The following is a 26435-nucleotide window of genomic DNA, read 5'->3' on the forward strand; positions in this document are numbered from 1 at the left end:
TTAACCACATTCTGGCCACAAATTGCTTTTTAAAATTTTACCACAGAGCTGCAATTTCAATTCCACCATTTAGTGTGACTTCAAAGCATCCGAAGGGGCTTTTTTCCAGTGGATCCATCTGGTGACCCACATTCAGCAGATTGGGGGCTCCTCTGCCTGTAACCCAGCCCTCCTAGAGCAGGGTAAATACACTCCGACTTCCACATGGTGGGGTGACAGCCACTTTTGGTAACTGAGATTTTAGGTGGTAGACAGGTAGGTAGCACTGTGTTTAACTGAGAATTTATTTTAATGTCTTAGAAAAAAATATATAACTACCTGTTGAAACCCATGACTTTAGGGGATAAGCAAAGCTAAAAGTAGGAATTTAAGATTTTTTTAAAGTGATAATTTGAGAAAAACATTAAATAACTAGTAGGACAAGTGGCCAGGATATGGCGAAAATGATGATGGTGTTACCCCACTTTGGGAAACGTTGTCATATACGAAATTGGCTGGTAAGTGACCTAAGTAGTGAATGAACTAGTGAATTCGGTGAGTATTGAATAAATTATGCTAAGTGACTCTGACTCCAAGAACCCCTTCTGTGTCACAGCGTTACGGAAGCCCACTACGTGCCGGCAGCTGAGCGTGTGACTCAAGCCCGTAAAGCACGTCTCAACCCACACTCAGACCAGGGGGCGCAGGAGAGAGTGAGGGGCGGGGGTGGAGCCGGGAGGGGCGTGGCCAACCCACCTGCGGCCGGCGTGCGGGGGCGTGGCCGGAGAGGGGCGGGTCCTCGCGGCGGAAGGCGGAAGCTGCTGAGGAGTCATGTGTCCCGGGTAACATGGCCGCTGCCCCGTGAGTGCCGCCGGCATCTGGCGGGAGAGGGTCGCTTGAGCTGTTAGGCGGCCAGGGTCAGGTGTGCAGGAGCGGGGTCTGGGCCTGGGTTCCAAGGCGCGGCGGCAGAGCGAGGCAGGCGGGCCTGGGGCGGCGTGGTCCATGAGCCGGCGCCGGGGGCAGCGCGGAGCCGTAGACTCCCCTGGCACCGGCGCGGCCCCGGCAGCCGCGGGCTAAGGAGTCGCGAGGCTTCTCGAGCTACCACCATGAACCCCGAGAAGGACTTCTCGCCCCTCACGCCAAACATCGTTCGCGCCCTCAATGACAAGCTGTACGAAAAGCGGAAGGTGGCAGCGCTGGAGATCGAGAAGTAAGAGCCGCCGGGACACCTCCCTGGTCGTGCAGCCCCTGGCTGCTCTGCTCCCCGGGGGGACGCTTCACACCTTCCCAGCCACTGTTAACTTTCCCGGGTTTCAGGCCCTTAGCGCAGTGTTTAAGAGCAGGAGATTTGCAGTCATATCTGGGAATCCCCGCTTTGCCCCCGACTGGCTGTGAGGTTTGGTCCAAGTTTTTTAATGTCCTGGTACCTTAAAGGGCTGCAGTTAGAATGAAGTGACATAATGTATGTGTAGTGCTTTGCACAGTGCCTGGCACATGGTGGGTCTTCAGTGTGGCGGCGCCACCAAAACCAGCAAATGAGAGAGTTGGCCTCTGTGATGGGAGAGAAGTCAGAGTGGGAGAATTTGCTAGTGATGTTGACCTGCCTGGTTTCTTACCCAGCTTCTGAGAATCGGAAGGTCCTGTTAGATGACCAAGTGGAGAAATCGAGTCCGAAACCTCATGATCTCAAGGTTCAGAGGGGGTTTTTATCTGTCATAACACCCATCCCTGCAAGTGGAAGTAGAGATCAGTTGACCTTTCTTGCTTCTGCTATCTTGATACATTGTATGTGTAACAGTGATCTCGTCTTTTACTTTCTCTCCCAATGTACAAAACAGGGAATGTTTAACTGGGAATGTTATATTAAGATTTTCTTTTTAGCTATAGTATTATTTTACTTTTGTGTATTTTTTCCCAGTCAAATCTTAGTGATAAAATCAAGTGGGTGATTTCAGAAGAGTAAAGGAAGCAGGCTGTGAAACTGGAAGAACACCAATGGGAGAGTCAGAAAAGGTGGACTGTAGTTCTGCCCTGTCCAGTAGGGTAGCCGCTGGCCATGCGTGACTATCTAAATTTATTTTACTAAAGATTAAATATAATTTTAAAGTTTAATATTTCAGTCTCATTACCCATACTTCGAGTGTTCAATAGCCACATGTAGCTATTGGCTACCATATTGGGCGGCACAGATTATAGAACATTTCTGTCATTGCAGAAATGTTGGCCTGCTCTGATCTATTCCATGGTATAACATTCATTCTTTGACCTGGGGTACATTCCTTAACTTGGGGTTTCTTAACCTCAGACTATTGACATTTTGAGACAGATAATTCTTGGTTGTAGTGGGCTGTCCTGTGCCTTGTTGGGTTTTTAGCAGTGTGTCTGGCCTTTACCCACTAGATGACAGTAGCAGTCCATCAGTTGTAACAACCGAAAATGTCTCTAGACATTGCCAAATGACCCCTGAGGGTACAAAATTGTCCCTGTTGGGAACCACTGCCATAATGGCTTTGGATTTGGATTTAAGTGTCCTTCTAAACTGAAGGGTTTGAACTTTGATAAGAGGACCGCCCCATGCAGTATGTCCACAACCATGTAGCTGCCTCTCTGATCAGGCACCACTTTCTTGACTGCTCACTAATGCTAGCAAGTCTTAATGAGTATTGCCATCCTGACTAGGGGGAACCAGAGATGATATGTGGGCATGGTTTCATGTCCACAGGTTTTGTTGGCTTCGAAGTTGCCTTGACACCCAGTTTTGTCCCTCACCCACTCAGCTTCTCAGAAGGATCTGGTTTTATCATAGCTTGAGTCATCTGTTGAGTCCTTGAATAGAGGTATTCATCTCAACATTATTGTGGCTTCCAGCACAACCTGCATAAGTGCTGTCACTCTGCCGACAGTTCTGTATGGGTTTTGTCTTTAATGGGGTTCATTTTTATTGGATATTGCCCTTGATTTGTGGGATTTGGAGAAACTTAGTAGGGCCTTAACTGTGAATTCCTCAAGAGCAGAAACCCTGTGTTATTTCTCCTCAGCACTTAGCACAGTGCCTGGCGACATTTGACTAGTGGTGTCTGAATAGATGAAGGACCCTACGTGTTCTGTGGGGGAAGTAGCATTGCAGTCTAAGGACCTTGCTGCCCCAAAGTGTGGCGTACACACAGCAGCATCGATAACACCTGGGAGCTTGTTAGAAAGAGACTTTCGAGCTTCACTCCAGACCTACAAAGTCAGAATCTGCGTTTTAACAAGATCCCTGGGTGATTTGTGGGCACATTAAAGTTTGAGAAGCACTGGCCTCAAAAAGCCTCTGGTCCCTTTCCAGCCTTCTGCAGTCATGTTTGGAATTAGCAATGGCCGGCCAGTTTGATATGTTCCTTAGAACGTGTGTTTCACTTGTTGCTCAGAGACAGATACTGATTTATTTATCGATACCTCACCAGCATTTTGCATGTTTGAGCACTTTCTATGTGTCAGGTACTTATGGAATATTGTATATTTGAATACATTCTTCATTGGGCTTGGTCAAAGTGACTCTCAGCCAAACGCTATTAATTAAGCTCTCGTATAGGCTGCAGACGCCTGGTAAAAGAAGGGTCACAGTACCAGCAGTTATCTGTGTGGTGGAGGTGAGTCAGCTCACGGGCCTTAGAAATGAAAGTGCTCGAGCCTGTTCTTAGGTAAGTGGTTCCTCTAAGACACCCTATTTTTTGAGAAGCTGCATGGCATAGTGGTTAAGAGCAGGCTCTGGAGCCAGACACTGGGGTTCAAGCTCCCGTTTACTAGCTGGGTGACCATGGGCAAGCTAGTTAGCCTTTCTGCCTCTGTTTCCTCACCTGTAAAATGAGAACGATAATTGCATTCATAGGGGTGTTTGAGCCAATGTTGTAAAGTGCTTAGCGCAGTACTTGGCATGTTATAATTGTGATATAATATGCTATATATACAGAATTATTTCGTAACTGTTCTAATTATTTATAACATATATACTACATAAGTATTATCTATCAGTAGCGCTCTTATCGCTCTTTGATGGGCAGAATAATGATCTCCCAAAGACGTCCTATTCCCTGGAGGCTACGAATACGTTACATTACATGGTAGGGGGAAATTACGGTTGCTCATCAGCTGACCTTCAAAGGGGAAGATTATCCTGGATTATCCTGCTGGGCCCAGTGTTACCCCAAGAGTCCTTAACTGGGAAGGGGGGAGCAGAAAGAGTCAGTGTCGGGTGATGTGATGTGAGAAAACCTAACCAGTCATTGCTGGCATCGACGGGAGGGAGCCACCATCCCAGGAACGCAGACAGCCTCTAGAAGCTGGCAAGGAAGTGGATTCTCCCCTTGAGCCTCCAGAAAGTAACTCAGCCCTGATAGCACTTGATTTCAGCTCAGTGGGACCCAGAATAATAAATTTGTGTTGTTCTAAGCCACTAAGTTTGTGGTAATGTATTACGGTAGCACATGGAAAATGGGTACAACTCTACTGTCATTGTTTCTAAATCTGCCACCCCTCCTAGACTGCGAGCTCCCTGAAGGCAGGGTCCACACCTCCGTGTTGCCGTCATACTTTAGTCCCTGGCGGCACGTGGCAGGTGTTAGAAGGCTGCAGCACTGCCTGCCCATCGGGTTTGCCCCAGGCTCTCCCAGACCAAGTAGCCTGCTGCCCACAGCCGCTCTGCCAGCCTGAGCCCCGCAGGCATGGGAAGGTTTGATTAGGGATCCCTTTAAAGAAAAGCTCCGGCAATGGGATTTTTTTCATCTGCTAGAACTGCTGTAACAAAGTACCATGGACTGCGTGGCTTAAACAACAGAAATTTCTAATTACAGTTCTGGAGACTGGGAAGTCCAAGATCAAAGTGCCAGTAGGGTAGGTTTTTGTCCTTCTTATGGAAACAAAACAAAAAAAAAAAGGTAGGTTTCATTCTGAGACCGCTTCTCTTGGCTTCTAGGTGGCTGCCATCTCACGTGTGCCTGCATGACCTCCTCTTTTGGATGGGAGTTGGCAGCTCTGGTGGCTCTTCTTATAAGGACACTAATCCGGTGGCATCAGGGGCCCCACCCTTACGACCTCTTTTACCTTAATTACTTCCTTACAGGCCCTTTCTCACATTGGAGGTCAGAGCTTCAACATGCGAGTTTGGTGGGGAGGGGATAGTTCAGTGCATAACAGTGGTCGTAGTGAAACTGGGAGTGCACATGTGATAAAATGTTGTCTGCCCCATTTGGGGCCGGGCAGGGGGAATAGAGAAGCTTCCCTTTGGCCATTGTACACCCCTCATCTCATTGATTTTACACAGCTGCCCTGTGAGCTGGGTGGTGTTATCCCATTTCACAGATGAGGAAACAGAGGCCCCTTGAGGTTAAGTTATCTTCCCACGGTTTCACAGCTAGAATAGAACCTGGCCAGAAAACCCAGGTTCATCAGCGTCTCAGAAGGCTTCCCCACTACGTGAATGTTTCTTTCTACCAAAAATGGGGCATTCATGTGATAAAAAAAATTTTCAAACTTGGTCATCTCCATGGTGGTTGTAGCTGCCACTCTCAGTTCTCCAAAGCCTGTCTGCTTAGGTGACAGAGCCAGTACTGCATATGGCATTCCAGTGAGAGCTTAAAACCACTAATAAGAGGGGGTTTTATCACAACGACAGGCGTCTCAGACAGTAAAAGTGCAGAGAGATGGATGCTGGCATCAACTGAGGGACCCCCAGATCCCGACTGTCAAGACCTCTAGCATCGTGTTAAGGGACCGGAATCTGTTGGCTAAATGTTGTGAGCCTGTTGTGCACAAGACCTGGAGAGCTTTTCCCCGGCAACCTCATTCCAACACAACCACACAATTTCCTAAAGGATAAGCCTGAATTCAGGTTAAGATTTTTAGAATGACTGTTTCAGATTTTATGGGTTCTCGATTTTAGGGGACATAGTCATTGATCAGTCCTAATGAAAGGGTTGGTAGACCCCAGGCTGTGCTCTAGGAAAGGCTGACGTGGAGGAGAAGTGCTGGCAGGCGTCTGATAAACGTGCTGGGTGCCTGCTGTGCCAGGCGCTGCGGGGGCAGGGCCCCGGCGTCTCACTGCTGGCTGGGAGAGACGGCGCCCTTTGTGGTCAGGTCTCTAGTGTTCCTCAACTTGGAGTTGAAAAGCCCTGCAGGAAGACCCAGAGAGGGCTGGTGGGAGGCCGTCCTGAGTCAGGCCTCCTAGCCCACTGGGGGTGGTGTGGGGGGTCCCGGGAGGTGCGTGATCAGGTAAAGGTTGAACTGTACAGTGTGATCTGGCTCGTTTTTTAGCCAACCGCCTCTGTGGGGAAGACAGTATAGTCATGCATCACTTAAGGGGGATATGTTCTGAGAAATGTGTTATCAGGCGATTTCGTCCTCGTGCAAACATCACAGAGTGCTCTTACACAAGCCTAGAGAGTACAGCCTGCTGCACACCTAGGCTGTAAGGTGTCACCTGTTGCTCCCGAGCTACACACCTGTACGGCGTGTTACCGTACTGAGTGCTGTAGGCAACTGTAACACAATGGTAAGGATTTGTGTATCTCAACATATCTAAACGTAGAAAAGATTCAGTACCAATACCATACCACAGTCTTATGCGACCACCGCGGTATGTGCAGTCTGTTGTTGACTGAATCGGCCTATGTGGCGCAAGACTATATTTATTCCCAAGTGACTTGAGGCAGTTTGTGGAATGCAGGTCAGAATGCCACCCAGCCCGGCTGTTTATCAGAGTGGGACCCTCGGCAGATTGCTTAATCCAGGCATCACAGGGGCTGTGTCCTGCCCACAGACCTGTTTGGTTTGGCCTGGATCACAGAGTATTTTTATTTTAGATTGAGAAATTTCACAGTGAAATTTGAGTCTCTGCCTTCCCTTAAAGAGTTGGGAGATGCGGCCCTATGGGGCCCACGTTCCCACGTAGCCGATCAGCGGGACCTTTGCCACCTGCGTTGGCAAGTTCCCCAGCGCCCGTCTCACCTCCCTGGGCCGCCTCCTTGGTCTCTCCTGCCTGGCCGCTGTGAGCACCTGACTTAGTGGCCTCTGGTTTAACCTCTCTGTGCCTCGGTTTCCTTATCTTAAAAAAATGCACCTTGAAACAGTAAAGAAGGCAGTCACAAAAGGCCACATACTGTATGATGCCATTTTTGTGTAACGTCCAGAACAGGCACATCTGTAGAGACAAAAAAGTAGGTTAGTGGTTGCCAGGGGCTCAGGAGGTTGGGGGGAAGTGGGGAGTGACCGCTGTCGGGCACAAGGTTCCTTTTGGAGACGGCAAAAATGTTCTAAACTTGATTGTGGTGATAGTTGTACAACTTTGTGAATATACTAAAAGCCACTGACTTTTAAAAGAGTGAATGTGTGGTATGTGAATCGTTTCTCAATTTTTAAACTAATGTCGGTGGTATTTTGCTGCAGTGTGAGGGAAGCGCTCGTTAAGTGGTCACAGTTATTGTCACCTGAGATCAAAACAGGCCTCCTGCTCTGCCTCTGATGCTTGTTTCTCCTTTGTTGTTTTTCTCCGGGTTGTATCCAGTGTATGTTCCATCAGTTCATTCTTAGGCCTTTGCAGAAGGTCTTTGGCCCCTGCTCAGCAGCAGATGTGCTGGTTTTCCCATCCCGTTATTGGAGACTGGTGAGCAAATGGAAACCAAATTACGTAAATACTCAGCAGAGCAGATGGAGATGTTTACCCGGATTCTCTGTGGGACGCTGCTGCCCGGGTGTGCCGCTGCCCGGGTGTGCCGTCGGAATGTGGTATGTCGCATGGGGAACTGGAAGGGATAGTTGGACTTGCCAGGGGGAGAGAAGGCAGCAGCCCCAAGTCAATGCTGAAAGTTTCGCGTTGCAGGAATAGCTGTCGGCTCTGGGTTTATCGTTGTATCCGTCTTGGAGCCAGCAGCAGAGCAGGTGCTCGGCCAGCATGTATTGAATGAACACGATCTCGCATGGGGGTATAAGATCACAGCCTCCCTGCTTCTGACTTTGCACTAGGACTGTCGCTGAGCGTGTGCAGTGCAAAGCACATTATGTGCCTTATCTGGTTTAATATTCTAAAAACAGCACAAAGTCATTGTAATTATTAACCCTACCGTACAGCTGAGGTGTCTCCTCTGAACATACGAGAACCCAAATACAGTGGCTAAAACCTCTGCCGCCTGGGACAGAGGTTGGGACATTTGGACATCTCCAAATGAAATGGGATTGGAGTTAAATGAAATAATAAATGTAAAGTGCCTGTCACTCAGTGGGCAGCCAACAGGTGGTAGCTGTGATATTTGGCGGGGGGATGGTGTAACACAATAGGTGAGAGTTCAGGCCTTGGGATCAGCAAAGGCTAGGTTTGCATTTTAGACCGGTCATCTACAAGTGGCGTGACTTTGTGTATGTTTCTTAACTTCTCTCAGCCTCAGTTTCCCTTAGCTGTAAAATGGGTATAATAGTACCTAACTCAGTGAGTTGTTTTAAGGTTTCAATTAGATCATGTGTGTAAAGCATCCAGCACGTGGCCCGCCACATAAGAAGTGCTCAGTAAATGGTTACTTAGCTCCTGCCTTCACAGTAGGAGACCAGCTCTCGAGCTTCATTTCAAAAGATGTCAAATGCACACCTTATCTGCACTCCCTGCGTGTGGGGAGGAGGCTTTGGGGATATCTGAACACTGAATAGTGTGGGGAAAATGTATGGAGAATGCTCCATGCTACTTGGGGTCCTCTGTTCCACACAAGGGAGGTGCCATCTGTGAGGGGGGTGTGTTCCGGTTGCAGCTGAAGTGGCTTAAGAAGACGGGAGAGAGGAACTGAGAGACAGTTGAAAGGGCGTGGACTTTGTAGGTGTCCCAGGTTCAGACCCTCTGTGACCCGGGGAAAAGGACTTGATTTCTCTGAGGCCGTTTCACATCGGGAAGATGGGGTAATGATAGCTACGGGAAGAGGTTGTCCTGGGGAATAACTGAGCCCTGAAATACTCAGCACAGAGTGAGTGCTTAGGAAGTGGTCGATCCTCCAGTCCCCACGCAGCCCCCCACACTGTGTTATGGAGGCCAAGAGGTCCAGTGTGTTGCTGAGGCTGTGGCCCCAGGTTCTCCCTTGGCTGATAAGGGCCCAAATGCATCCTACCCTGTCTGTGGCTTCTCCTCCCATCGGGGAGGGGTAGTCAGTGTGGCTCATCTTCACCACGTGGAAGGGGGTGTCAAGAGCTTGGCACTGGCTCACTTGGGGGTTTGTCTCTTCTGGGCAGTGGGTGTCTCTGCCATCCTGTGACACCGATGACCAGTTGAGAATGGAGGCTCTGAGCAACCTCTAGGGGACACCTCCAGCCAGGGATTTTCAGTGCTTTTTGGAGGAAACCAGGCAGAAGCGGGTTCCCTTCTCCAGTGTATAGAACAGTAATGCCCGTGACCTTTGCATCAGTCAGGGTCTCCAGGGGTTTGTGATCATGAGAGTTTCTGGGCCAAATGTTAACTTCAAAATGAGTTCAGCTTCAGATCCCCCCCTCCACACCGCACCCCGGCTCCCAGCCTGTGCATGAAAGGAGAGACAGTGTGATCTTTTGAAGAGAGACCAGGGATGCCCGGATTTTAAACTTCACTTGCTCTGCTTCCCCTTGTAGCTGCTTTTTTTTCCCTCTCTGTACTTGCCCTGTGATGTAGAGAGACCACACCACAGGCTGGCTGACGGGGGTGATTCTGAGTACCTAGTGCGGAGTTAGAGCACACCTCTGCCCTCTGCAGGTGCGCTTCCGGTCACATCCCAGCATGTGCGTCTTTCCCCAGCCACCAGCTGCAGCTCTGATGACCTGGGCCCTTCTCAGTGTGCATTCTGGGATCCCCGTAATGGGGCCCTTTGCTCCTACTGACTTGAATTATAAGGCAAGGGGCTTAGGACCATCCAAATGCAATATTGGTTAACCCAGCAGGTTAGGTTTGGGTTCACAGAGCACCCCCATGGCACCCATACGGCAGCATGGCGCTTTGCCCAGGTTTGCCATACAGCTCGTGTCGTCTGTCGCCTCTGCTGGCCTCGCCAGGTGTTTACCGATTCCTAACCTACTCTGTGCAAAGTGCTGGACTCAGAGGGCGGATGCTGGAGATGCAGAGACGATGGCGCCAGTCTGCAAGGACTTTATCAAGAAGCTGTAGAAATAGGAATGTACCCATGAGAAGGAACTTAACTGGTGACATCCGACAGTGCATTGCAGGGCACAGAATGAGGGGTCACTGAGTCCTTCAGGGTCAGAGGAGAAGTGCTCACCTCGTGGGGTAGTCAGGAAAAGCAGGGGGCTGGACTTGGGCTGGACTGTGAGGGCCGGAGGAATGCAGAGGGGAGTGGGAGCTTGTCCAGAGACGGGGCTGATGGCACGTGCAGAAGGCATGGAAGGAGCCCAGTGAGAAGGTGGGTCTGGCTGGGGAGGAAGATTATGCCGGGGACCGGCAGGAAGGCCGCAAAGGACGGCCTGGCCCTGGTTTGATTGCCGTAGGTGCCAGGTAAGAGGATGGGCTTGATTCCTGGAACGGATTCTTCCTGCCTGTGACCCGGGGGTCGACCCTACGGCCAGCCCCCGTGCTCTCCAGGCTGATGCTTTCGGTGAGAACATGTTCTCACAGCTTTCCCTCCAGCCTGGAGATGAAGAATATTCCACCCTTAAGTGCAAGCGTACAGAGAGTAGAAACGGGGTTCCCGGAGCCGCAGGACTTGAAGAGTGGGCCATCGTCTCTGTAGTGGCCTGGGTGCCCTGAGTTGAGTCCTAGTAAGATTCGGTGGGAGAAGCCTTCCAGCTGGTGTCGAGCAAGGAGAAAGGCAGTGCTGCGCTTGCACGAGGGGGTGGGGAGCACACATGTGCCCCTTTCCCATCTTCTCCCTTCAGGAGGCCCCGTGCCTCTTGCAGGCTGTCACCTGACGTTAGAGCCGCATTCCCTATACCTGTCGCTGTTCTTCAGGCTCCGTCTGAGCCATTCACATCCACACCGCCCACCGCTGCAGACGGCCCTTCCTAAAGCTCACTCACTCACCTGGTTCACAGCCTCCCCGCTCCTCGCTGCCGCCAGGACTAAATGCCAGTTCCTTTCCCGAGCATTCGGGGTCCCGAGCCACATGGCAGGGCACAGCTTCTCCAGCCTGTCGTCCACTTCTCCTCCTGTGGCCTTGGCTTCTGCCGAACCAGATGCCTGCCTGCTCTTCCTTCCTCTGAGCCGCTGTCCAGCCTCAGAACACTGTTCTAGAAGGCTTCAGAGCCCCTCCCAGTGCTGCCCCTCGGGAAGCCACGCCACGTGGCCTCCCACCAGAAACAGGCGTTCTCTTTCTTACCTGTCCCTGGTCACCTTCCATTCTTCTTACCGGGTTTATTCTGTTTGCACCATAGTCCTTGAGTTCTCTCTTGTTTCCTCCCACCCGGGCAAGGGCGGGGAATGCACCCCACGTGCTGGGAGGGGCCCTCTCTGGTTGCTCAGTGAACGTTTGGGACCTGAAACAAGGAGACAGGAGAGGTGGTCCCGGGGCTGTCTGTGTTGCCGCGCACATCGCGTCTTTTGGATCCCTTGCTGACACGTCAGAGATGTCCACGTGCAGCTCCTGGTGCCACTCTGACTTGTACCACACAGAGACGTGTCCTGGCTTCCTGGCAGGCTGTCTGTGCAGGCGTGGGAAGGCACAGCTGCCTTCAGTGGGCTTCGGTGCATCCCAGTAACCTGGACTCTTCAAGAGCAAGGAGACCAGGTTCTGGATCTTCATGGAATTCAGGAAATGAGTGGTTTTTGAAGAAGACATTTAAAATCCAAGCTAGAAACAAGTCACTCTTAGTTTTCAGGGTGTATTCACAAATTCTTTAGGCAGTTTGAAGTCTCCAATTTAATCTTTTAGGTTTAAAAAAAGTTTTCTGCTGCATTGGCCGGGAATCGAACCCGGGCCTCCCGCGTGGCAGGCAAGAATTCTACCACTGAACCACCAATGCTCCAGCTGTCAGCAGCTGTGTGGACACCTCCCTTTAACCCCGTTCCTGGGCCTCTGTGTCTGTCTGTGTGTGTGTGTGTGTGTGTGTGTGTATGTGTGCGTGTATGCTAGTTCACAGAACATAAAGCCAGTCCCTGATGCTGCCACGTCAGCACAGCTGCAAGGACAGTAAGCTTAGACTGCAGAGCAGGAGGGTGAGCGTGTGCAGTTGATTTGCCTTCAGACCTTGGGAAAGAAACAAGAGCTTAAAGTCTTTGTCAGAAAGAAAAGCATGTTGGGACTTTGGGGGACTGTCTCCTCTCTGGTGTTTGAATCCTCCCTTTCCATCTGCTTGGGCTTGTGTTGGGCTGTTTCACTGTTCTCAGGTTTCACTCCAGCTTCCTGCTGGAGACTGGCCAAGGCCAAGGGCAGCACAGCAGGAGTCTCCTAGGGTGAAGGCATCAAGGCCATGGTTCCAGTGCCAGTAGTGAGTGCTTCTGTAGAGAACCCAGCCACTCCTCCGCTGCTCGCTCAGCAGGAAGTGTGGTGTCAGATTTGTGGGCACCTGGGCTGTGCAGGCCTGGTGTGCTTAAGGAAGAATCTCTGGGAGGAAACTGACCCGGAAAAGGCAATAAAAAGCAACACTGCATTGCATTGGCCGGGAATCGAACCCGGGCCTCCCGCGTGGCAGGCGAGAATTCTACCACTGAACCACCAATGCTCCAGCTGTTCTCTGTGGCACCTACAGGGCTTTTCCCAAGGGACTGTCTCTCTCTGTAAATACTCAGAGAGAGGCACTCTGGCAGGTCACCAGGCCTCACCTGGCTGGTTTGCCCAGTTTGGGAGACCAGACAGGTTTATGTAGAACCTTCCCTGCCAGGCCTTGTTATTCTCCTTGGGGAGTTGGAGCCTATGAACTGGCATTCATCTTCCATCCATAGCCCTCAGCCCCATAAAGATCAGAGCAAGAGGCTTCTCATAGGCCCTTTATACAGCCCCTTCCTGAAATACCCATCTCTGCTCCAACGTCCTCCAGCCAGGGGCCAGACCTGTTTTGTCACCTCTTGTGTGAATAGTGCCTGGCACACAGTAGGTGCTCCATATGATTTGCTGTGTTAAGTCTTTATCAAACCATTGCCCACCCCTCTCTGAACAGCCTTTTTGTAGGTGTGGTGACTGTCTCATAGGACAGCACATGTGGTTTTGAATAGCTCTAATTACTAGAAGTTCCTGACACTGAGCTGGAACCACACAGACTAATTAATACCTTTTGAACATGACTATTCTTAAAATTCTTCAGGCCAACTTGAGATCTCATTTATGCAACAGGCGAGCATTGTGCCTGCCGTGATTGGATGCAAGGCGAGGTGAGAATGAGTCTCTGTAGTTGCCTCTGAAAGTCCACGGTCTCTAGACCTCCCACTTCCCACCTTCAGTGGCTGCACCCCACACACGTCTCCAGGGTCCTCAAGACACTCACGTGCCCAGAAAAAACTCCTGTTTTTCTGAAAGGCTCCTGTTAGGTGGTGTGAATATTCTCCTAGCTGGAGATGCCCCAGTTACCAGAGCCCACCCATCCTCGAGGTTTCCCACTGCTGTTCTGGCCCCTGGGGTCCCGGGCAAGGTTGGCCAGTTCCCCCTCCTTGCCTTTGCTCACACAGTTCCTTTTGCTTGGAAGGCCCGTTTCCTTCTCTCTCACGCCTCCTGCAGGATCCGGCTCCCATCCCACGCCTAGGAAGCCTTCCCTGACCGCCCCAGCCACAGGTCCCCCAGCAGTGATCCGGGCCACTCGTGCTGCCATCGCCCCACATGGGGCCTCTCACCGCAGGGCAAAGGCCTGGCCTCCGTGCCCATGGGGCTCTGAAAACAGACTGGTCTGTGCAGAACCAGGCCTCCCTCAGCTCTCCTCCGCTCAGGGCAGGGCCTGCCTGGGGAAGCGTCCCGCCCATCCCTGGGGTGAGCCCAGGCACTCCCTCCCACAAGGGCAGCCTCCCTCTGACCTGCCCCTCTCCCTGTTAGCGTCACTGCCCAGGGAGACACTTTGGAGGTGCTATCTGCCCACCCACCCCTGTATTACATGGCTGCTGATGCTTTTCTGTTGAATTCTAGAAGCAGTCCCTCCTGCTCTTTCCCAACACCTCAGCCACATTTCAGGTCCTCCTTATCCTGTAGCTGGAGTGTTCTGCTGGAAGGTTTGTCCTTGGCGTCAGTTCTTTCTGTCAAACCCACCCCCGCCCCCACCCCAGCTCTGCTTCTCCAAGTGGCCACCAGAGGTGTCTGGTAAAGCATGGGAGTGGGCGTGTTGTCACCCCTTGCTGGAGAACTTGCCCTGGTTCATATTTTCCTTAACTTGTCTCTAGCTGTTCTTTCCACACGCTCGACACCTGCTCCTGCCCTCAGCATGCCACGTCTTCTCGGCACTCTTTGCCTGTGACCAGGCTCTTCCCTGTGCCCAAGACACCCTGCCTTCTTTTCCTTACCTAGAAAATGCCTCAAATGTTCTTAAGATCTGACTCAACTGACATCTCTCTGCCACCTCTCCTGGATGGCCCTGGAGACCTGGCCTGTTGTGTTTTCTTGCTCCTGTGATAACCCTTGTGCCACTTTGCTGCAGTTACTTGTTTGTGTGTGGATCTAGCCCATTGGGCTGGGGCCTGGTCCAGCTGTGTGTCCGCACCCAGCACCATCCCTGGAAATAATGGCCCATATGCGGAGAACTTCTTGGATGCATGAATGGAAAGTTGAGCGCGTGTTGCATAAAGATGGTTGATCAACTGACAATGCGCTGTATTTTTTGGTCTCCAGTGGGACGTTTATTTGCATTCTCTCAGATTCCCGGAAGTGAGATAGCACCACTGTTCCAGACACAACTGTTCCTTTGTTGTGCACAAAGGGAAACTGAGAGCCAGAGTAGGGAAGCACCCATGGCCCAGCCAGCTGCAGAACTGGGAAGACCCGCCTGAGATGCCTGACTCCCGGTTCCTCTTTCTAAACAGGTCACCTCCCTCCTTCCTCAGGAGCCAACAGCAGGGGTGGCCTGATCCCCACAGCCCCTCTCTCCTCTCTCTCCAGGCTGGTCCGGGAGTTCGTGGCCCAGAACAACACCGTGCAAATCAAACATGTGATCCAGACCCTGTCTCAGGAGTTCGCCCTGTCTCAGCACCCCCACAGCCGGAAAGGGGGCCTCATCGGCCTGGCCGCCTGCTCCATCGCACTGGGCAAGGTGGGCCTCTCTCCCCAGGGACAGACACGCCAGCCATGACCTTGACTCTGAGCCATCCAGACACCTTCCCTCCCAAGTCCCAGCAGGGCGTTGCAGACCTGTGTTTTATCGCCACTCTTTCTACACCTAAGACTAGGACATCTGACTTTGCGGGCCCGTCTCCAGGCGTGGTCCCTCTCCTGGGAGGCAGGCTTGGGAAGGGCTCACACAGGCCTGAGCATCTCCGAGGGACCCGGGATGTCAGCCGATCCCTTCTGAGCTGTCTTTTCCCCCTCGCGCCCCGTCGCAGGACTCAGGGCTCTACCTGAAGGAGCTGATCGAGCCGGTGCTGACCTGCTTCAATGACGCGGACAGCAGGCTGCGCTACTACGCCTGCGAGGCGCTCTACAACATCGTCAAGGTGGCCCGCGGCGCCGTGCTGCCCCACTTCAACGTGCTGTTTGACGGGCTGAGCAAGGTGACTGCCCCTCCCAGCTGGGCTGAGCTCAGTCCACGCCCCTCACTTGACCTCCTGGGACCCGGGGTGCTTGGGTCCCTTTCCCCAGATGCACGCAGAGCAGATAAACGTGTGGCTGCAAGGGACACTTACTGCCTGTTGAATCTAATGATTTCTTTAAATGTGCTTATATTTACATTTTTTTCATTTCTCTCTTAATTCATTTTTATTGCATTTTATGGAAGTATCAGTCTACCACACAGTGGAGGGAAAAAACTGATCATTTGAGGAGCACTAACCTCCCTGTTGGAGGTGATGAAAGTGAATCAATTATACAGACTGTTTCCCATGCGTGGAGGGCAATGATTTCTAGCTCACACGTGCTCTAGAAAAAGCTCTTCTTAGAAGGGCTTTGGAGCCTCTAATTCTCTCTTCCGCACCTCTCTCAGCCTCATGGCGTTCCCCTCCCAGGTGCAGAGCCACCCTGCAGCGCTTCTGCCCCCGTGGAATGCCATGGTCCTTTCTAGAGTATCGTCTTGAAGCTGTCCCGTCCCCTCTCCAGGAGAGGAGAGAGGACTCAGCATGTTAAGATCGGAACCCCCTGAGGAAGGGCGATGGGAAGTGACCCCCTGCCCAGTCGCAGCAGGGAGCAGGCACCCAGCAGGTCACAGGAGACGTCCCTGAGCAGGAGGGGATCTGCTGCGTGGGGGTCCTTAGCTGGCTCCAGCTTGCCCATCCCCCCACCCCGACCTTCCTCAGCTCTCCTCGCTGGGCGGGGTGCCGTTAGGTGTTCCAGGCTGCACCAAGGCCTGGGCCCTGGGTTCGCAGGAGACCTGTGTCTTCTGTTCAGCTGTGAACACAGCCCCCGTGTCTCTCCCCTCTGTCCCCGTCGCAGCTGGCCGCTGACCCAGACCCCAACGTGAAAAGCGGATCGGAGCTCCTAGACCGCCTTTTAAAGGTATTTGTACTTTGTTGCCACTTCTATTTCTAGACTCTGTTTCTCCCATCTGTCTGTACAGTTTAGAAGTTCTATCATTGGGGATGCTCTTCCAAATTTTTTTTTTTTTTTTTAGTATTTTAATTTACATACAATAAAATTTACTCTTCCGGGTGCAGTTCTTTGACATGTGTACAGAGCTGTGTCACCACCACAATAGAAACACAGAACTGTGCCATCACCCTAAACATCCCCTTGTGGTGTTGCCACCTGAGGATTGGGGGGCTGGGCGATCCTTCCAGACCACAGAGAGGAGGGTTTTGCCATTGTATTAGTTCTCTTCCCTTGGAATCCTGCTTTCCGCCCAACAGTTTTGCTTGTCCTCTAGCCTGTTAACAGAATGGATACTCCAGGGGCCTCTCCTGCCTGGCTGGGGCTCTGCCATTTTCCTCTGTGGTCACCTGACCCCTGGAGCCAGCCCTGGGCCAGCCCCAGTCTCTGGCTCTTGGCAGCTCACGCTCCTTTGGTCCACAGGACATCGTGACTGAGAGCAGCAAGTTTGACCTGGTGGGCTTCATCCCCCTGTTGCGGGAGAGGATTTACTCCAACAACCAGTATGCCCGGCAGTTCATCATCTCCTGGGTAAGGTCCGGCCCCAACACTGTCTCTCCAGCCTCTGGTTGAATGAGCCTCTGCTTTAGTAATTGCTCTCTGGAACCCCGTTGGCAGTCCCTTCAGTCACAGGGTGCCTCCTTGTTATCCCTGGAATAGCCATTGACACCTGACAATCTAAAGACACTTCATTTAGCTTTGCCCCCAAAGCCCATCATGGTGGCCCTGAAGGGGATCCAGTTCATTCCTTGTCCTAGGAAACTCTGATTTCTCTTTGAAGCCAGTAATGCTCCTTCCAGCAGTCACGCCTATCCTAGCCTCAGAGTCCTTCCCCATCCACACCCTTCTCCTCTAGCATCTGGATTGCCTTGGAGTCAAATTACCATTCCCCTGCAGGTTTAACAAAACATGATAGCTGCTCACATCCCCTCCCCCGGGGGACACCTGCAGGCAGGGTCCCCTTCCCACTGCCCAGTCCCAGAGGGTCAGGAAGGAGGAGACAAGTTGCTCAGGCTGGTGTGACCCCCCCCTCCTGTGCTCCTCCCCCCACGCAGATCCTGGTTCTGGAGTCCGTGCCAGACATCAACCTGCTAGACTACCTGCCGGAGATCCTGGACGGCCTGTTCCAGATCCTGGGCGACAACGGCAAAGAGATTCGGAAAATGTGAGGGCCACCTGCTGGGCCCCTGCGCTGTGCACGAGTACCCCACAGCACAGACGGGCGCAGCCGAGGGGCAGGAAATGAGCCCCGCTCTTCTTCCCGGCGGGTGTGCTTCCTGCTCCAGGAGCTGAGAGCTCGGCACCCAGCAGCCTCTGCGCACACTCATCTGCCACGTGTCCAAGTGCGGTCGCCCCTGGGTGGCTGCCCCCGAGCAGAAATGGGTGCCAGTTGGGGCTCCTCGGCCCTGGCTGACGTGTGCTGTTTCCACTCTCCTTTCTCATCGGTAGGTGTGAGGTTGTTCTTGGAGAATTCTTGAAAGAAATCAAGAAGAACCCCTCCAGTGTTAAGTTTGCCGAGATGGCCAACATCCTGGTGATCCACTGCCAGACCACAGGTGAGTGTGGCGAGGCCCCACGGCCACCGCCACCTCGGCTTCAGTGAGGGGCAGGAGAGAGTTCTGGGAGGAGTGGTGACCCGTGGGACACTGGGCCCTGGGAGCAGGGTCTCTGTGAGCAGGAGGTCTCGGTTCTCTGTTGACACGGAGGTCCTTTCACCAGGTGTAGCCTGGAGTGAAGTAAGATCCAGGGGCCTCCTTGCTGGTGAACTTGGCCTCAGCACTGGGAGTTGAAATGCTTGGAGGTTGGAATTCCACATCTGTCAGCCTCTGGGGGGTGTCACACCACCACAGAACATAATAGCGTAAAACAACTGACACTTAATTACTGGTCTTGAGTCACCCGGCCTGGGTGGTTCTGCTCACCTGGGCCAGGCTTGGCTGGGCTCAGTTGTGCATGTACAGTGAACTGGAGGGTTGGCTGGGCTGCGTGGTCCCCGGTGGCCTCGCTCATGTCTGGCAGTCATCCAGCTGTCAGCTGGGGCAACAGGGACAGTCGGGCCTGGGCAGAGAGATAAACCCCCCTTCCTGACGAGAGGAGATACGGAGTTGCATTGCAGAGGGGCAGGGGTGCAGGGAGGGCTCCTTTCACAGTTTACCCCACACCAGCCTGTGCCTGAATGTTCCTTTGGAGAGCAAAGCAGGCAGGTAACAGAGCAAGCCAGCCTTGGGCTTGGGGATGGTCGGTGGCAGGGAGCGCTCTGGCTGCTTACGCCAGTTCCCCTGGAACCCACCGATTCCCCTTCCAGACGACCTCATCCAGCTGACGGCCATGTGCTGGATGCGGGAGTTCATCCAGCTGGCCGGCCGGGTGATGCTACCCTATTCTTCTGGGATCCTGACTGCCGTCCTGCCCTGCCTGGCCTACGATGACCGCAAGAAAAGTATCCTTTGCTCTGAGAGAGAAGAAACCAGAGCAGCCCCTAAGGGACTGTGAAGTTGAGGGACGCTGGAGTGGGAGGGCCACCTGGAAGGGGACCTATGAGAAGAAGAGAAGCATCTCACAGGGGCACCAGGAGAGCATGGAGAGCAGGCACAGGGTTCACACTCTCTGTCCGCCCAGCATAGGCCCTGGGGAGGACTGAGCCCCTGACCAGGGACACCAGGCTTAGAGAAGACCCCCCTGGGTAGGGCCACTCCTTACATCAGTGACTCAGGCATCAAGGAGGTGGCCAATGTGTGCAACCAGAGCCTGATGAAGCTGGTCACCCCTGAGGACGATGAGCCGGACGAGCCGAAGCCAGTGCTCCAGAGGCAGGCAGAACCCCACCCCGACGACACCCTGGCAAAGCAGGAAGGGGCAGGCAGTGGTGAGTAGACTGTGCCCCGGCCCGTCACCTCCCATGGGAGCCCCAGCCGGAAGTCACCAGACTTGCCTTGGGGCTGCGTTATACGCGCTAACTCACGTAATGCTGGCAACAGCCCAGCGAGGTGGGACCTGCAGATGGGCACAGGGGCGCTGAGCAGCATGACGCGTCCAGCGACAGGGGAAGGGTAGAGTTGAGACTTGAACCTATTTAGGTGGCCTTCAGAGGCCACGATCTTAACCCTTACTGCCACAAAGGCCACTGAGCCTTTGCTTAATCTTTGTCCTGGGTTCGGCTACAGGAAATAGCTGTTTTCAGGGTGGGGTCTGGAGCGTGAAGGGGCACCCGGATTCAGGACGCACTCGGTTGTTGGCCATGGACATCCAGCCGCCTGCAGGCCCGGCTGCCTTGACCGTGTGTGTGGTTCTCAGGGAGGGAGGCTTAAGAAAGCTCTAGCTTCAGTTTACTCAATACTTGGGAATTTCACTGCCCAATTCAGTTCCTTTTAAAAATGAAGTTGTTGTATTCTTTCAAACTCCTTTAACATTTCCTTGTGTATCTGTAACATACAGAAAACTACTCATATGCTGATTGGTGTCTGGAGTTTGACTCTCGATGTTACCCGATGTTTTCATATCTCTTGGGCTTCTTTGCTCACCGAGAGGTCACAGATCAGCATTATGGTGCTATCCACCTTTGCAGAATCAGCCAGAGAGTAAATTGATGCACACCCTACTCAAATCTGTAAGGATAATAGAGTCAGGTCTGGAACCTACACCCAGGAGCCGAAAGAATTGCTAAAGAATATTCGTTCTCCGGTTGCCATACACGGAGTTCTCTTGTGAACATCTGAGCAGAATGTCAAGCTTGTGTGTCCCATGGAGCTCAGTTGGCTGCTAGAATTGAGCAGCATTCCATGCTGGACCTGTCTCAGGCATCAGGTTACAGCTGTGCTGTCACCACTGCAAGCCAGAGCAGCAAAACAGCTGGAGGCAAAGTAGTACTCAGCTGGAGCATTGGTGGTTCAGTGGTAGAATTCTCGCCTGCCACGCGGGAGGCCCGGGTTCGATTCCCGGCCAATGCAGCAGCTGAAAACTTTTTGGCAGCTCCTGGGAGGGGAAAAAACCTCGAGGAGGTAAGTTAATAGAGGCCTTCAAAGAGAGGAGCTTTCTTCCCAGGGGAAACTAGAAGAAATAGACGTATTTATGAACTCTCACTGATATATGAGTATTTTCTTTTGGTGGGTTTTTTTGATTCTCATTTTAGAAAGTTTGGAAATTAGAGAAAAATACAAAGAAGGAAGACTGTCCACCAAGAGACAGTCACTATTAAAATTTGGCATATTTTTTCCAGTTTTTTATCTACACATATATAGTTAAGGTCATACAACTTATACAATTTCATATTCTGCTTTTATTTTCTTTGATAGTGGGTTTTTAAATTTTGTTTTTATTTACTTTGCTTTGTTTGTACCTTGACAAGTACAACATGTAGAAGTTTTGACTATTTTATACTGACTTAAAAGTTTACGGTGCCTCTTAATCCATGGAGTCAGAAAGTAGAATAACGGTTGCCTGGCGTGGGGGAAAGGAAGGATTAGGACCAACTGCTGACAAATGCATGGTTTCTTTTGGGGATGATAGAAATGTTCTAGGCTTAAATAGAGGTGATGGGTGCACAACTTTATAAATGTACTAAAAACCACCCAGCTGTATGCTTTTGTGTTATGTGAAATTTTGTTATATGAATTGTTTCTCAATTTAAAAAAAAAGTTACTGCCTATTCCCCCAAAGTGGAACCCAGTGGCCCCTGCCCTGCCTTTCTGCTTATGTGGCAGTAAAGTCAAGTTCTCTGGGGAGGAGCTGCTTCATCCTGTGGTTCGTGGCAGCAGCTAAAAACCTCATAGTAGCTGGAGCATTGGTGGTTCAGTGGTAGAATTCTCGCCTGCCACGCGGGAGGCCCGGGTTCGATTCCCGGCCAATGCAGTTCATTTACCTTTTTAGATAGTTTTCCTAAGCATTCTTCAAACAGCTGCTTGCTCAGGAGACCGTTACTCTAAACCAGGATACATTCGGGCAGCTTGGCTCTGGATTTTACTGCCCCTAAACAGCACTTCAGCAGATGAAAAGCTCGCTTTATGGCAGTTCCTAGAGATAGCAGCAGCTACTTGGGACCTTTATATCCACTCTCAGGCCTGCTCAGCTTGTATCTAACTAACCACCAGTCTTTTCCCAAGGTGCCCAGGAGAAGGTCCCAGCAAGCCAGGGGACAGGTGATTAGCTGGGCAGTGGACACGTCCACCCCAGCCTCTCCTGCTTACTCTACCCACTCCGCTCCCGCTGTTGCGACCCTGGTCCAGGCTGAAGACAGGACCCTCCTGCGCGGTCTTGGTGTAGTTGTGCTGACTCACCCACAGCACCACGTTTCACAGCACACTGCAGGCAAGACAGACAGACAGACAGACACACACACACACACACACACACACACACTCTTACACCCTCCAGAGCTTCTCCCTCCTCCGCTGACCACAGACCTCCGGTCAGGGCAGTCCTTGTCACTTGCTCCAGCCCCCGCCTTGGCCTGCCCCTTGGGGGAACCCACAACACGTGTCCTTTCCCCGGTTCTGAGTTCTTACGCCACTTAACACATCCAGCCTGGTCCCCTTCATGATGTTCCCTGGTTATCTCAGGTGTCACAGCAAAGATTTTGGGGTCCCAGCCACCTGTGAGTCCTGACTCTGCAAACTTCATGTCTGTTGCCCATGGACAGCTGTTCACCTTTCTAAAGCTTCAGACTCCTGCCTTGTCAAACAGAGTGAGAGCAATAACAGCTAACCTGGGGTATGGTTGTGAGTCTCAAAAAAGGTTTTTGCATGTAAAGTACTTAGCACATAGCACATGGCACGTTCTCAATAGTAAGTGCTTTGGTGTTGTTTTAATACATGTTTATGATATAAACATCGACTTAGTAAGGCACTGGGGCAGACTTCTGGTAAGAAGTGTAACATGGGACAGCAGGATTCGTTCCTTCTGGAGCCCCTCTGAGAGGATCCATTTCCCTACCCTTTCCAGTTTCTAAAGGCCGCCTGCACTCTTGGCTTGTGGGTCCATCACTGTGAAAACCTCAATGTGAGAGGCCAAATAGTGTAGTTTGAGTGTAGAATCTGGGGATCTGGGCTGGGTGTGGTGGTTCCCACCTGTAATCCTAGCACTCTGGGAGGCTGAGACGGGAGGATCGCTTGAGGTCAGGGGTTCGAGACCAGCCTCAGCAAGAGCGAGACACTGTCTCTACTAAAAATAGAAAGAAATTAGCTGGGCCCGGTGGCGAGTGCTTGTAGTCCCAGCAACTCCGGAGGCTGAGGCAGGAGAATCGCTTGAGCCCAGGAGTTGGAGGTTGCCGTGAGCTGGGCTGACGCCACGGCACTCTAGCCCTGGCAACAGAGCGAGACTCTGTCTCAAAAAAAAAAGAAAAAGAAAAAACAGGAATGGGAAAACTCATGACATTAAAATTAGGTTTATCATTTAGTTAATGGTATTGTATGGATGTTAACTTCCTGGGTTCGCTAATTGTGCTATGGCCACATGCAGTGTTAGCGCCTGGGGCAGCTAACACTGGGGTGAAGGGTACACAAAGAATTCTTTACTCTTCTACAACTTTTCTGAACATCTAAAATTAATTTCAAGATGAAACCATTTTTTTAATTTAGGAAAATATATGTAAAATATGGATCAGGCAGTATAAATGGTGTCAGTCTCATTGTATAGATGAGAAAACTGAGGGCAAAAAGGGTAACAAGGCATGCTGTGGATCGCGGAGTCTGGGTTGTTTCCAGAGAGTGCTGCCAGCTCCCTCCCCGCCCTCCGTGCCACAGGGGTGTAGCCAGCGGACCAGAGCTCAAGTTGGAATAGGGTCCTGCTGGCAGCCTTCCAGATCCCGAACATCTTGGCTCTTTAGGAAACTTAATTAGATGCCAAAAGAAAAAGGTTGGAATTTTACGATTATCCCTTAAGTGAGAAAAATAAATCGCTGATGCCGCTTCTATCCTGGGTCATGCAGCAGGAAGTTAAATACAAATGACAGGTACTGGGTTGGCCGCATGGAGAAAGACTGGGCCAAGGGCAGGGTCACGGTCCTTTCCCCAAAGTCATTTCTTAAGCCCTGTATTGAGATACAATTCACATACCATACAATTCACCCAACTCAAAGTGTACAATTCAGTGACTTTTGTGTTTTCACAGAATTGTGTAACCATCACCAAGATCAAGTTCAGAGCATGTTCGGTTCCCTAAAGAGAATCCCTTGGCCACCATCCCCCTTCCCCCATCTCCTCCAGCCCTCGGCAGTCTCTAACCTACTTTTTGTCTCTGTAAATTTGCCCCTGTTGGATATTGCCTGTAAATGGAATTATATAACCTGTGGTCTTCTGCGATTGGTTTGTTTCACTTAGCACAGTGTTTTTTAAAGTTTATCCATGTTGTATCATGTATCAGAACTTCACTCCCGTTTATCACCACGTACTAGTCCATTGTATTGCTAGTAGTCCATTGTATTGCAGTGCATGTTATTTATCCTTCCGTCAGCTGGTGGACATTTGAGTTAGTTCCACTTTTTGGCTGTTGTAGATAATGCTGGTGTGAACACAATGTCCAAGTTTTGTGTGGACATAGGTTTTGATTTCTCTTGGGTATGTACCTACGAATGGAATTGCTGGGTCATATGGCCACTCTGTGTTTAGCTTTTTGAGGAACTGCTGGACTGTCTTCCAGAGTGACCACACCATTCCTGCCAGCAGTATGTGAGGGTTCCAGTTTCTCCACATCCTCTCTTGTTATTATCGGTCTCTTTTATTTTAGCCATCCTAGTGGGTGTGAAGTATCTCACTGTGCTTCGGATTTGCATTTTCCTGCTAGCTAAGGGTGATGAGTATCCCAGTCATTGTGAACGTCCATTGCCCGCAGGCCAGTAACTCCTGAGATTTCCCAGGAGTGTTCAGCACTGGTGTCCCCTCCTTGCGAGATTGCTGTGTCTAAGAACGTACGGGCGTGGGTGCTGTCCCAGGGCTTTGGGGAGTGAGTCAGCGTTGGGTCCTCCGGGCTCCAGAGCTGTGTTCGTTTTCAAGAGCCTGAATCAGGGTGTGGGGCACTAGAGGGTCTCACATGTGCTTGTAACAGGGATCTTGTTTATTCTAAAGACCCAGCAGCCTTTCCTGACACCGTGTTCCTTTTCTTCTGCCAGGAGGTCCAGATGGTTCTTGTGACTCCAGCTTCAGTAGTGGCATCAGTGTCTTCACTCAGGCCAGGTAAGTGGTTTGTTCCAGCCAGAAGTGTTTGTGGAAAGTACACAGCCGAGATCTTCCCTGGGTGCAGGAGACTGCATCAAAGACCCGAGGCAGACTCTGCTTGGGGCTACTACCTTGGGCACGCGCGCTTGTATACAAGGGGGTTGCTTGTTGAGGGATCTGAAGGGCACTGGGCAAACCCACCCCGCCCACCGTAATGGGCAGGTCGCCTTTGGGGAGGGATTAGAAGCTGCAGGAGGGCAGTAAATGCAAGTCGTAAACGTACAGCTTGTGTGGTGACTCAGTGAGACACTTGCGATGCCTGGGCCCAGCACCTTCTGCACGTGCAAGACAAGGTGAGGCCAACCAGACTGCCAGGAGGACATCCCAGAACACACACAGTCATTAACTGATAGATTAACTGGAGCGCGGGCCCCGGAGTGCCCAGGTCAGCTGTAATAACAAAGCTTTCCACGCGAGGGCAGTGCAGGCCAAGCAGCGAGACAGTCCCCTCCTGGCCGACTCCCTCCAACTCCCTGCAGGGACATGGGATTCCCCTGGGGAGGGAACTGCCACGGTTCTGTCTGGTCTGAGTCCCCTGGACTGACCCCGTACCAGTTTTTCTCTGGGCAGCATCGGTGCCTGTGGGGCTGGATTGGGTGGCGGTTCTGCTACAGGGGATTTCTTCCGTCTGAACTTGATGGTGACCTGGGCCCTGGGGGACCAGTCACTCATGAAGAGAAGACGTGCACTCAACCCCAAGAGGCTCTTCTCCCAGACCCTAGGACCTTTCCTCCTTTTATATCACTTGTGAATTAATTCTTATCTCTAAAGCCCGAGTGTGTTTTCCAAGTGTGCAAGTACAGACTGTAAATATGTACCCCAGGACCTCTGCCATGTCGGTCGAGATGAGTAAATGTGATCGTTCGCTCGTTTTCGGTCAGTTGTGCATTTCCAGAGCACCCACCTGGTTCAGGTTCCGAGATAAAGAGCCAGCCCCGCACGTGGCGCTTTCGTGGGGAGGCAGAGGAGTAGCCAGGAAGTTACCAGAAAAGGGGGTGGTTGCTCCACAAAGAGTGTTGGGGGAACAAGCCGTGGTGCCCACGCTGGGCCTTGAGAATGGCGGGTGACGGGGGTGACGCTCAGCCCGTGCTGCCGGGGCCTGGCGCTGCGCTAAATCCTTTGTGCGGGGCCATTTCGATTTTGTTTATGTTTGAGTCCGCTGGGGTCAGTGTCTTCATCTTAGGGATGAGGAGGGAGGGCAAACAGGGGGCTGCTGTGTAGAGAATGGACCCAGGGGCTCCAGTGGGCGCAGACCAGCCAGGGAGCCCCCACAGCCATCCCGGCAAGGAGGGACAGAGGCTCTGGCTGGGGGGTCCGCAGATGGAGAAAGCTGGGCGGGTTTGAGGTCTGCTTTGAAGGTGGAACAACGGGATTTGCTGACAAATGGGGTGTGGTAGACAGGAGAGAGGTGAGGGGAAGAATAACTTCTAGATGTTCAGTGTGAGCCAAACTCCGGATATCCGGGTATCGTTTCCAAGCCCAGGCTGGAAGGAAGAGCAGGTGTGAGTGGGGCGGTCAGGGCGCTGTTCCAGGGGGCGCTGAGCATCCCAGGGGAGGCGAAGGAGGCAGCCTGGACAGTGGATCCCAGAACTCGGGGAGAGGTCTGGGCAGA

At 51.9% G+C, this 26435-nt stretch overlaps 1 protein-coding gene and 4 non-coding genes across 7 annotated transcripts in view; 3 read left to right on the top strand and 2 right to left on the bottom strand.

The window, feature by feature from the left end:
• The first annotated feature begins 818 nt into the window (after positions 1-818).
• The window catches only part of VAC14 (VAC14 component of PIKFYVE complex), a 100017-nt gene continuing 74400 nt past the window's right edge, over positions 819-26435 (top strand). The window contains exons 1-10 of one of the 3 annotated variants that reach the window (XM_069456751.1): positions 819-1189; positions 14982-15132; positions 15422-15589; positions 16464-16526; positions 17040-17147; positions 17672-17781; positions 18066-18172; positions 18922-19056; positions 19330-19482; positions 24718-24781. In XM_069456751.1, the coding sequence (XP_069312852.1) occupies positions 1086-1189; positions 14982-15132; positions 15422-15589; positions 16464-16526; positions 17040-17147; positions 17672-17781; positions 18066-18172; positions 18922-19056; positions 19330-19482; positions 24718-24781 (1163 nt within the window). In that variant the 5' untranslated portion in view covers positions 819-1085. The remainder of the gene's footprint in view (positions 1190-14981; positions 15133-15421; positions 15590-16463; positions 16527-17039; positions 17148-17671; positions 17782-18065; positions 18173-18921; positions 19057-19329; positions 19483-24717; positions 24782-26435) is intronic. The other 2 variants (XM_069456752.1, XM_069456753.1) reach the window with 2 other exon arrangements.
• TRNAG-GCC (transfer RNA glycine (anticodon GCC)) lies at positions 11861-11931 on the bottom strand. The gene has a single exon. It is a non-coding gene; the product is annotated as a tRNA-Gly (tRNA).
• Positions 12560-12630, bottom strand: TRNAG-GCC (transfer RNA glycine (anticodon GCC)). Its single transcript has one exon. It is a non-coding gene; the product is annotated as a tRNA-Gly (tRNA).
• On the top strand, positions 20493-20563 carry TRNAG-GCC (transfer RNA glycine (anticodon GCC)). Its single transcript has one exon. It is a non-coding gene; the product is annotated as a tRNA-Gly (tRNA).
• Positions 21394-21464, top strand: TRNAG-GCC (transfer RNA glycine (anticodon GCC)). Its single transcript has one exon. It is a non-coding gene; the product is annotated as a tRNA-Gly (tRNA).

Source organism: Eulemur rufifrons, chromosome 23 (genome assembly GCF_041146395.1).
Source record: "Eulemur rufifrons isolate Redbay chromosome 23, OSU_ERuf_1, whole genome shotgun sequence".
In the NCBI taxonomy this organism is placed as follows: Eukaryota; Metazoa; Chordata; class Mammalia; order Primates; family Lemuridae; genus Eulemur; species Eulemur rufifrons.